This window comes from Mustelus asterias, unplaced genomic scaffold (genome assembly GCF_964213995.1).
Source record: "Mustelus asterias unplaced genomic scaffold, sMusAst1.hap1.1 HAP1_SCAFFOLD_914, whole genome shotgun sequence".
NCBI classification, from domain to species: domain Eukaryota; kingdom Metazoa; phylum Chordata; class Chondrichthyes; order Carcharhiniformes; family Triakidae; genus Mustelus; species Mustelus asterias.
Genome location: NW_027590860.1, coordinates 75,642 through 87,188, shown reverse-complemented (window position 1 = coordinate 87,188; position 11,547 = coordinate 75,642). Strand labels below are relative to the sequence as shown.

General features: G+C 55.7%; 1 protein-coding gene across 1 annotated transcript; it reads left to right on the top strand.

Moving 5' to 3' along the window:
• The first annotated feature begins 583 nt into the window (after positions 1-583).
• On the top strand, positions 584-11,132 carry LOC144487602 (C-type lectin domain family 4 member E-like). The gene is made up of 3 exons (XM_078205688.1): positions 584-680; positions 9,755-9,906; positions 10,921-11,132. Exons 1-3 carry the CDS (start codon positions 584-586, stop codon positions 11,035-11,037), a joined length of 366 nt encoding a protein of 121 aa, XP_078061814.1. The 3' UTR covers positions 11,038-11,132.
• Positions 11,133-11,547: the final 415 nt, after the last annotated feature.

Sequence of the window (11,547 nt, the reverse complement as noted above, 5' to 3'; positions counted from 1 at the left end):
CCCACACCCCACAACACAATGGATGAGGGGGTAAAGATGAACACAGATAAAAGGGAGGTTGTTACGGCCGATAGAGGGGTACTTATTCCTGAGACGGTGAGAGTCTCGGGTTGAGAGACAAAGCGATCTCGCAACTCAGACACAGCAAGCATGATAATGTGCGCAGAGCCTGGCAAGGCTATCAAGAAAAATCAAACCAAAAACTAGACTTAATGTCCAGAGGGATGCAATTAATAAGTAAATGCTGTGCTTGGACTGGTCAGAGTACAACTAGAACACTGCACAGAAGTTCTGGTCACAGTCTTAGAGAAAGTGTATGGAGAAGTTTCCTTGAAGTTTCAGCAGATATGTGAGGGTGTGTATATCGGGAGGTGTGCGTGCATGCGTGTACATGCGTCTGTGTGATAGGGGCGCAGGGTGGGGAATCCATGAACCATTCCTCACCCCACTGCAAAATAGAATCAACTGCTAACAGATCTCTCTCTCTCTGTCCCTCCCTCTCTCTCTCTCTCCGCAAGACGCGGGAGCCTCGGGGGATTTGCAAATCGCCCGGGACAGTCTGCAGAACACGGCCAAGGAATTCATGAAGCTCCAACAGCAGACCAGGTGGGAGAAGAGCGATTGTACCCATTTGAAAAATAGCACCGAGCACTGGCTACATCTGTTCTGCGAGAAGTACGGTGAGCGTGTGGCAAAGTCGCTGCTGACGTGAAGGAATGGGGGAGCGGAGAGGATGGGGCTCATTCAGCTCCCACCCGTTTCCCCCATCCCCCCTCCCAAGCCTGTTGCAGGAGGAGGCCCATGGGCATGATGTTTAGGGGCATAGAGGACCAGAGTGAGGAGGTTATGCTGATCTTATACAAGACACTAGTTAGACCTCAGCTGGAACATTGTGTACAGTTCTGGGAGCCACACTACAGGAAGGATGTGAACGCATTGGAGAGAGCGCAGAAGAGGTTTACAAGAATGGTTCCAGGGATGAGAAACTTCAGTGGTGAGGATAGATTGGAGCGGTTGGGACTGTTACCCTTGGAGAGAAGAAGGCGGAGAGGAGATTCGATAGAGATGTTCAAAATCATGAGAGGGCTGGACAGAGTAGAGAGGGAGAAACTGTTCCCGATCGTAACAGGATCGAGAACGAGAGGGACACAGATTTAAAGTGATTTACAAAAGAAGCACATATGATGTGAGAAAAATCGCTTTCACACAGCGAGTAGTTGGGGTCTGGATTGTTCCGCCTGGAAGTGTAGTGGAGACGGGTTCAATCGAGGTGTTCGAGTGGGAATTAGGTGATTATTTGAATGGAAACAATGTACAGGGGTACGGGGGAAAAGGCAGGGGAATGGCACTAAGTCACGATATACATTTGGCAAGGTGGTGTAGACATTATAGGCTCAATGGCCTCCTTCTGCATCATAACATCTCTGTGATCCAGCCCCTCTGCAGCCTATTACACAGGGATAGGAGGAGGCCCATTCAGCCCCCCACCCTCTGGAGCCTGTTACACAGGGACAGGAGGAGGCCCATTCAGCCCCTCACTCTCTGGAGCCTGTTACACATGAACAGGAGGAGACCCATTCAGCCCCTCTCTGTCTGGAGCCTGTTACACAGGAACAGGAGGAGGCCCATTCAGCCCCTCTCGAGCCTGTTACAATGGAACAGGAGAAGGCCCATTCAGCCCCTCTCTGTCTGGAGCCTGTTACACAGGAACAGGAGGAGGCCCAATCAGCCCCTCTCTCTCGGGAGCCTGTTACACAAGAATAGGAGGAGGCCCATTCAGCCCCTCTCTCAACTGTTACACAGGAGCAGGTGGAGGTCCATTCAGCCCCTCCCTCTCAAGCCTGTTACTCAGGAACAGGAGGAGGCCCATTCAGCCCCTCTCTCTCTGGAGCCTGTTACACAGGAACAGGAGGAGGCCCATTCAGCCCCTGTCTCTCTGGAGCCTGTTATATAGGAACAGGAGGAGGCCCATTCAGCCCCTCTCTCTCTGGAGCCTGTTACACAGGAGTAGGAGGAGACCCATTCAGCCCCTCTCTGTCTGGAGCCTGTTACACATGAACAGTAGGAGGCCCATTCAGCCCCTCTCGAGCCTGTTACAATGGAACAGGAGGAGGCCCATTCAGCCCCTCTCTCTCTTCAGCCTGTTACATAGGAACAGGAGGAGGCCCATTCAGCCCCTCTCTCTCTGGAGCCTGTTACATGGGAACAGGAGGAGGCCCATTCAGCCCCTCTCTCTCTGGAGCCTGTTACACAGGAGTAGGAGGAGACCCATTCAGCCCCTCTCTGTCTGGAGCCTGTTACACATGAACAGTAGGAGGCCCATTCAGCCCCCCTCGAGCCTGTTACAATGGAACAGGAGGAGGCCCATTCAGCCCCTCTCTCTCTTCAGCCTGTTACATAGGAACAGGAGGAGGCCCATTCAGCCCCTCTCTCTCTGGAGCCTGTTACACAGGAACAGGAGGAGGCCCATTCAACCCCTCCCTCTCTGGAGCCTGTTACAGAGGAACAGGATGAGGCCCATTCAGCCCCTCTCTCTCTGGAGCCTGTTACACAGGAACAGGAGGAGGCCCATTCAGCCCCTGTCTCTCTGGAGCCTGTTATATAGGAACAGGAGGAGGTCCATTCAGCCCCTCTCTCTCTGGAGCCTGTTACACAGGAGTAGGAGGAGACCCATTCAGCCCCTCTCTGTCTGGAGCCTGTTACACATGAACAGTAGGAGGCCCATTCAGCCTCTCTCGAGCCTGTTACAATGGAACAGGAGGAGGCCCATTCAGCCCCTCTCTCTCTTCAGCCTGTTACATAGGAACAGGAGGAGGCCCATTCAGCCCCTCTCTCTCTGGAGCCTGTTACATGGGAACAGGAGGAGGCCCATTCAGCCCCTCTCTCTCTGGAGCCTGTTACACAGGAGTAGGAGGAGACCCATTCAGCCCCTCTCTGTCTGGAGCCTGTTACACATGAACAGTAGGAGGCCCATTCAGCCCCCCTCGAGCCTGTTACAATGGAACAGGAGGAGGCCCATTCAGCCCCTCTCTCTCTTCAGCCTGTTACATAGGAACAGGAGGAGGCCCATTCAGCCCCTCTCTCTCTGGAGCCTGTTACACAGGAACAGGAGGAGGCCCATTCAACCCCTCCCTCTCTGGAGCCTGTTACAGAGGAACAGGATGAGGCCCATTCAGCCCCTCTCTCTCTGGAGCCTGTTACACAGGAACAGGAGGAGGCCCATTCAGCCCCTCTCTCTCTGGAGCCTGTTACACAGGAACAGGAGGAGGCCCATTCAGCCCCTGTCTCTCTGGAGCCTGTTATATAGGAACAGGAGGAGGCCCATTCAGCCCCTCTCTCTCTGGAGCCTGTTACACAGGAGTAGGAGGAGACCCATTCAGCCCCTCTCTGTCTGGAGCCTGTTACACATGAACAGTAGGAGGCCCATTCAGCCCCTCTTGAGCCTGTTACAATGGAACAGGAGGAGGCCCATTCAGCCCCTCTCTCTCTTCAGCCTGTTACATAGGAACAGGAGGAGGCCCATTCAGCCCCTCTCTCTCTGGAGCCCGTTACATGGGAACAGGAGGAGGCCCATTCAGCCCCTCTCTCTCTGGAGCCTGTTACACAGGAGTAGGAGGAGACCCATTCAGCCCCTCTCTGTCTGGAGCCTGTTACACATGAACAGTAGGAGGCCCATTCAGCCCCCCTCGAGCCTGTTACAATGGAACAGGAGGAGGCCCATTCAGCCCCTCTCTCTCTTCAGCCTGTTACATAGGAACAGGAGGAGGCCCATTCAGCCCCTCTCTCTCTGGAGCCTGTTACACAGGAACAGGAGGAGGCCCATTCAACCCCTCCCTCTCTGGAGCCTGTTACAGAGGAACAGGATGAGGCCCATTCAGCCCCTCTCTCTCTGGAGCCTGTTACACAGGAACAGGAGGAGGCCCATTCAGCCCCTCTCTCTCTGGAGCCTGTTACACAGGAACAGGAGGAGGCCCATTCAGCCCCTGTCTCTCTGGAGCCTGTTATATAGGAACAGGAGGAGGCCCATTCAGCCCCTCTCTCTCTGGAGCCTGTTACACAGGAGTAGGAGGAGACCCATTCAGCCCCTCTCTGTCTGGAGCCTGTTACACATGAACAGTAGGAGGCCCATTCAGCCCCTCTCGAGCCTGTTACAATGGAACAGGAGGAGGCCCATTCAGCCCCTCTCTCTCTTCAGCCTGTTACATAGGAACAGGAGGAGGCCCATTCAGCCCCTCTCTCTCTGGAGCCTGTTACATGGGAACAGGAGGAGGCCCATTCAGCCCCTCTCTCTCTGGAGCCTGTTACACAGGAGTAGGAGGAGACCCATTCAGCCCCTCTCTGTCTGGAGCCTGTTACACATGAACAGTAGGAGGCCCATTCAGCCCCCCTCGAGCCTGTTACAATGGAACAGGAGGAGGCCCATTCAGCCCCTCTCTCTCTTCAGCCTGTTACATAGGAACAGGAGGAGGCCCATTCAGCCCCTCTCTCTCTGGAGCCTGTTACACAGGAACAGGAGGAGGCCCATTCAACCCCTCCCTCTCTGGAGCCTGTTACAGCAGAACAGGATGAGGCCCATTCAGCCCCTCTCTCTCTGGAGCCTGTTACACAGGAACAGGAGGAGGCCCATTCAGCCCCTGTCTCTCTGGAGCCTGTTATATAGGAACAGGAGGAGGTCCATTCAGCCCCTCTCTCTCTGGAGCCTGTTACACAGGAGTAGGAGGAGACCCATTCAGCCCCTCTCTGTCTGGAGCCTGTTACACATGAACAGTAGGAGGCCCATTCAGCCCCTCTCGAGCCTGTTACAATGGAACAGGAGGAGGCCCATTCAGCCCCTCTCTCTCTTCAGCCTGTTACATAGGAACAGGAGGAGGCCCATTCAGCCCCTCTCTCTCTGGAGCCTGTTACATGGGAACAGGAGGAGGCCCATTCAGCCCCTCTCTCTCTGGAGCCTGTTACACAGGAGTAGGAGGAGACCCATTCAGCCCCTCTCTGTCTGGAGCCTGTTACACATGAACAGTAGGAGGCCCATTCAGCCCCCCTCGAGCCTGTTACAATGGAACAGGAGGAGGCCCATTCAGCCCCTCTCTCTCTGGAGCCTGTTACACAGGAACAGGAGGAGGCCCATTCAACCCCTCCCTCTCTGGAGCCTGTTACAGAGGAACAGGATGAGGCCCATTCAGCCCCTCTCTCTCTGGAGCCTGTTACACAGGAACAGGAGGAGGCCCATTCAGCCCCTGTCTCTCTGGAGCCTGTTATATAGGAACAGGAGGAGGTCCATTCAGCCCCTCTCTCTCTGGAGCCTGTTACACAGGAGTAGGAGGAGACCCATTCAGCCCCTCTCTGTCTGGAGCCTGTTACACATGAACAGTAGGAGGCCCATTCAGCCCCTCTCGAGCCTGTTACAATGGAACAGGAGGAGGCCCATTCAGCCCCTCTCTCTCTTCAGCCTGTTACATAGGAACAGGAGGAGGCCCATTCAGCCCCTCTCTCTCTGGAGCCTGTTACATGGGAACAGGAGGAGGCCCATTCAGCCCCTCTCTCTCTGGAGCCTGTTACACAGGAGTAGGAGGAGACCCATTCAGCCCCTCTCTGTCTGGAGCCTGTTACACATGAACAGTAGGAGGCCCATTCAGCCCCCCTCGAGCCTGTTACAATGGAACAGGAGGAGGCCCATTCAGCCCCTCTCTCTCTTCAGCCTGTTACATAGGAACAGGAGGAGGCCCATTCAGCCCCTCTCTCTCTGGAGCCTGTTACACAGGAACAGGAGGAGGCCCATTCAACCCCTCCCTCTCTGGAGCCTGTTACAGAGGAACAGGATGAGGCCCATTCAGCCCCTCTCTCTCTGGAGCCTGTTACACAGGAACAGGAGGAGGCCCATTCAGCCCCTGTCTCTCTGGAGCCTGTTATATAGGAACAGGAGGAGGTCCATTCAGTCCCTCTCTCTCTGGAGCCTGTTACACAGGAGTAGGAGGAGAACCATTCAGCCCCTCTCTGTCTGCAGCCTGTTACACATGAACAGTAGGAGGCCCATTCAGCCCCTCTCGAGCCTGTTACAATGGAACAGGAGGAGGCCCACTCAGCCCCTCTCTCTCTTCAGCCTGTTACATAGGAACAGGAGGAGGCCCATTCAGCCCCTCTCTCTCTGGAGCCTGTTACATGGGAACAGGAGGAGGCCCATTCAGCCCCTCTCTCTCTGGAGCCTGTTACACAGGAGTAGGAGGAGACCCATTCAGCCCCTCTCTGTCTGGAGCCTGTTACACATGAACAGTAGGAGGCCCATTCAGCCCCCCTCGAGCCTGTTACAATGGAACAGGAGGAGGCCCATTCAGCCCCTCTCTCTCTTCAGCCTGTTACATAGGAACAGGAGGAGGCCCATTCAGCCCCTCTCTCTCTGGAGCCTGTTACACAGGAACAGGAGGAGGCCCATTCAACCCCTCCCTCTCTGGAGCCTGTTACAGAGGAACAGGATGAGGCCCATTCAGCCCCTCTCTCTCTGGAGCCTGTTACACAGGAACAGGAGGAGGCCCATTCAGCCCCTCTCTCTCTGGAGCCTGTTACACAGGAACAGGAGGAGGCCCATTCAGCCCCTGTCTCTCTGGAGCCTGTTATATAGGAACAGGAGGAGGCCCATTCAGCCCCTCTCTCTCTGGAGCCTGTTACACAGGAGTAGGAGGAGACCCATTCAGCCCCTCTCTGTCTGGAGCCTGTTACACATGAACAGTAGGAGGCCCATTCAGCCCCTCTCGAGCCTGTTACAATGGAACAGGAGGAGGCCCATTCAGCCCCTCTCTCTCTTCAGCCTGTTACATAGGAACAGGAGGAGGCCCATTCAGCCCCTCTCTCTCTGGAGCCTGTTACATGGGAACAGGAGGAGGCCCATTCAGCCCCTCTCTCTCTGGAGCCTGTTACACAGGAGTAGGAGGAGACCCATTCAGCCCCTCTCTGTCTGGAGCCTGTTACACATGAACAGTAGGAGGCCCATTCAGCCCCCCTCGAGCCTGTTACAATGGAACAGGAGGAGGCCCATTCAGCCCCTCTCTCTCTTCAGCCTGTTACATAGGAACAGGAGGAGGCCCATTCAGCCCCTCTCTCTCTGGAGCCTGTTACACAGGAACAGGAGGAGGCCCATTCAACCCCTCCCTCTCTCTCGAGCCTGTTACAGAGGAACAGGATGAGGCCCATTCAGCCCCTCTCTCTCTGGAGCCTGTTACACAGGAACAGGAGGAGGCCCATTCAGCCCCTCTCTCTCTGGAGCCTGTTACACAGGAACAGGAGGAGGCCCATTCAGCCCCTGTCTCTCTGGAGCCTGTTATATAGGAACAGGAGGAGGCCCATTCAGCCCCTCTCTCTCTGGAGCCTGTTACACAGGAGTAGGAGGAGACCCATTCAGCCCCTCTCTGTCTGGAGCCTGTTACACATGAACAGTAGGAGGCCCATTCAGCCCCTCTCGAGCCTGTTACAATGGAACAGGAGGAGGCCCATTCAGCCCCTCTCTCTCTTCAGCCTGTTACATGGGAACAGGAGGAGGCCCATTCAGCCCCTCTCTCTCTGGAGCCTGTTACACAGGAACAGGAGGAGGCCCATTCAACCCCTCCCTCTCTGGAGCCTGTTACAGCGGAACAGGATGAGGCCCATTCAGCCCCTCTCTCTCTGGAGCCTGTTACACAGGAACAGGAGGAGGCCCATTCAGCCCCTGTCTCTCTGGAGCCTGTTATATCGGAACAGGAGGAGGTCCATTCAGCCCCTCTCTCTCTGGAGCCTGTTACACAGGAGTAGGAGGAGACCCATTCAGCCCCTCTCTGTCTGGAGCCTGTTACACATGAACAGTAGGAGGCCCATTCAGCCCCTCTCGAGCCTGTTACAATGGAACAGGAGGAGGCCCATTCAGCCCCTCTCTCTCTTCAGCCTGTTACATAGGAACAGGAGGAGGCCCATTCAGCCCCTCTCTCTCTGGAGCCTGTTACATGGGAACAGGAGGAGGCCCATTCAGCCCCTCTCTCTCTGGAGCCTGTTACACAGGAGTAGGAGGAGACCCATTCAGCCCCTCTCTGTCTGGAGCCTGTTACACATGAACAGTAGGAGGCCCATTCAGCCCCCCTCGAGCCTGTTACAGAGGAACAGGAGGAGGCCCATTCAGCCCCTCTCTCTCTTCAGCCTGTTACATAGGAACAGGAGGAGGCCCATTCAGCCCCTCTCTCTCTGGAGCCTGTTACACAGGAACAGGAGGAGGCCCATTCAACCCCTCCCTCTCTGGAGCCTGTTACAGAGGAACAGGACGAGGCCCATTCAGCCCCTCTCTCTCTGGAGCCTGTTACACAGGAACAGGAGGAGGCCCATTCAGCCCCTCTCTGTCTGGACCCTGTTACACAGGAACAGGAGGAGGCCCATTCAGCCCCTCTCTGTCTGGAGCCTGTTACACAGGAACAGGAGGAGGCCCATTCAGCCCCTCTCTGTCTGGAGCCTGTTACACAGGAACAGGAGGAGGCCCATTCAACCCCTCCCTCTCTGGAGCCTGTTACAGAGGAACAGGACGAGGCCCATTCAGCCCCTCTCGAGCCTGTTGCACGGGAACAGGAGGAGGCCCATTCAGCCCCTCTCTCTCTGGAGCCTGTTACACAGGAACAGGAGGAGGCCCATTCAGCCCTTCTCTCTCTGGAGCCTGTTACACAGGAACAGGAGGAGGCCCATTCAGCCCCTCTCTGTCTGGAGCCTGTTACACAGGAACAGGAGGTGGCCCATTCAGCCCCTCTCTCTCTGGAGCTTGTTACACAGGAACAGGAGGAGGCTCATTCAGCCCCTCTCTGTCTGGAGCCTGTTATACAGGAACAGCAGGAGGCCCATTCAGCCCCTCTCTGTCTGGAGCCTGTTACACAGGAACAGGAGGAGGCCCATTCAGCCCTTCTCTCTCTGGAGCCTGTTACACAGGAACAGGAGGAGGCCCATTCAGCCCATCTCAAGCCTGTTACACAGGAACAGAAGGAGGCCCATTCAGCCCCTCTCTCTCTGGAGCCTGTTACACAGGAACAGGAGGGGGTGCATTCAGCCCGTCTCTCAACTGTTACACAGGAACAGAAGGAGGCCCATTCAGCCACTCGCCCTCTGGAGCCAGTTACACAGGAACAGGAGGAGGCCCATTCAGCCCCTCTCTCTCTGGAGCCTGTTACACAGGAACAGGAGGAGGCCCATTCAGTCCCTCTCTCAACTGTTACACAGGAACAGAAGGAGGCCCATTCAGCCCCTCGCCCTCTGGAGCCTGTTACACAGGAACAGGAGGAGGCCCATTCAGACCCTCTCTCTCTGGAGCCTGTTACACAGGAACAGGAGGAGGCCCATTGAGCCCTTCTCTCTCTGGAGGCTGTTACACAGGAACAGGAGGAGGCCCATTCAGCCCATCTCAAGCCTGTTACACAGGAACAGGAGGCCCATTCAGCCCCTCTCTCAACTGTTACACAGGAAGAGGAGGAGGCCATTAAGCCCCTCTTAAGTCTTTTTCGCGGGAATGTGAAGGGTAGGTATTCAGTCCCACGAATCGATATGTGGACGTGGGCTGTACAACAGTTTGGGGGGGGCGGAATGGGGGATACCATATTTGGGGGGGGGAGGAATGGGGTGTACCTCATTTGGGGCGGGGAGTGGATGTTGGGTGTGAGGAGTCCCAGGGATTATCGAGGATAAAAAGCACTGCAGTGTCAGCCGCCTTCCTGAACCTTTCCACTTTCTTTTCCCTCACTCACCCCCTCCGCTCCCGATGCAGAATGTCCCTCACGGATCTGTGATCCTGGCTGGCTGCTGTATTCTCGAAGCTGCTTTCTGTTAACCAACTCCAACCTGGGCTGGGTGCAGAGCAAGGAGCTGTGCGCCAGCAAGCAGGCTCACCTGGCCATTGCCAACCATGACCGGATCCAGGTACGTAACTCCAGTCGGTATGTCTGAAAGAATATATAGCCCAGTTGCTGAGAAAGTGGGTGAATTATTCATTTTATCCATGTACTGTTTAATAAGAGAGAACTAACGAACTCTTGTTGACAAAAGAAATGTCCCCTGCAGTTTTTTTTGATTGAAGGAATGGAGGTGGGTTTAGATATACAGGGTCATGTGATAATGTGGTTAATGGGAGGAGCTTGGTCTGTCGCAGAGAGAGAAACAGCTTCCTGTTCAGTTTCCGGCAGGGCTTTGTTCCAAAACAGAAGTCTGCAACCTGCTCTGAAAATCAAAACCTCTCTGAACGCTTCGAGACTGTGAACACAGCAAGTATGCCTGTGTTTGCTAACTGTACTTAAAGTATCTGAGTGTGTGAGATAAATGTTGCTGATTTGGAACTGAAATAGTGATAAGTTAGAAATTAACATTGTTTCCTTTTGCTCAAGTCAGGAGACCAAAACTGTGCGTAGCACATCTTTACCTTGTGCCTATACCGCCCGTCCCCCCATGGCCTATCTGAGCTTTGGACTCTGAAAGTTTTGAGGCTGCTAACACAAGTTTAACTTGAGGCAACTTGGTCACATGATCATTCGCTGGCATCCAGCTTTTATTTTGTTGAAACCAGCATTAAGGTCCGAATTCGTGAAGGCACCACCCATGTAAACTATCGGGTTTATTCCCTTAAAGGCACATGGACGATCACGATCTTCTTCTGGTCCCCAACGTTCAGCCAATGGCATAAACGGTGCTCTCTCTTTCAGGCATTGTCTCACTTCCTTTCAAATCTGCCATCACCGGCCCTCCCCTGAAAGAAAACCTTGACTTCCCCCCACCCTCTCCATCCTTACAAGCGACTGTCCCATCTCCAGCCATCCTTCCTCATCACAGTCCGGGAATGAGTAGTCCCCGCTCCCTGTCATTTTACCCCATTGCTGCCCCTTTGACCCACATGTGACCTTTACCCCCTTGCCCACTAACGAGTCCATTCTGCTTCGACAGAATTTCCTCTTTGAACAAGTGAAGGATAAAGCCTATTGGATAGGAATGACCGACTCGGTGGTTGAAGGCAACTGGATTTGGGTGGACGGGTCGAAGGTCAGGGACGGGATCACGTGAGTAGCAGCGAGTGTCGAAGGTCAGAGTGGCAGGACCCAAACCCCCAGGAGGAGGAGGGGGAATATGGGACTGACTGAGGGGCTCACTGGAGGAGATGAGCTGAGGGTCAGAGGGTACACTGCAGGATGAGGAAGGAGCAAGCCCAAGAAGGTCAGTCAGAGGGTGTGAATGGGGGGGCGGGGGGTGGGAGACAGAGAGTGAGACGGGGGGGCGGGAGTCAGAGGGCGAGATGGGGGAGCGGGGGCCGGACAGTGGGGTGCGGGGGCCGGACAGTGGGGTGCGGGGGCCGGACAGTGGGGTGCGGGGGCCGGACAGTGGGGTGCGGGGGCCGGACAGTGGGGTGCGGGGGCCGGACAGTGGGGTGCGGGGGCCGGACAGTGGGGTGCGGGGGCCGGACAGTGGGGTGCGGGGGCCGGACAGTGGGGTGCGGGGGCCGGACAGTGGGGTGCGGGGGCCGGACAGTGGGGTGCGGGGGCCGGACAGTGGGGTGCGGGGGCCGGACAGTGGGGT

Coding starts and splice junctions, on each gene's coding strand:
- LOC144487602 (XM_078205688.1), top strand. CDS start 584: ATGAAGCTCCAACAGCAGACCAGGTGGGAGAAGAGCGATTGTACCCAT. Junction 681..9,754: donor TCTGTTCTGCGAGAAGTACG/GTGAGCGTGTGG, acceptor CTCCCGATGCAG/AATGTCCCTCACGGATCTGT. Junction 9,907..10,920: donor CCAACCATGACCGGATCCAG/GTACGTAACTCC, acceptor CTGCTTCGACAG/AATTTCCTCTTTGAACAAGT.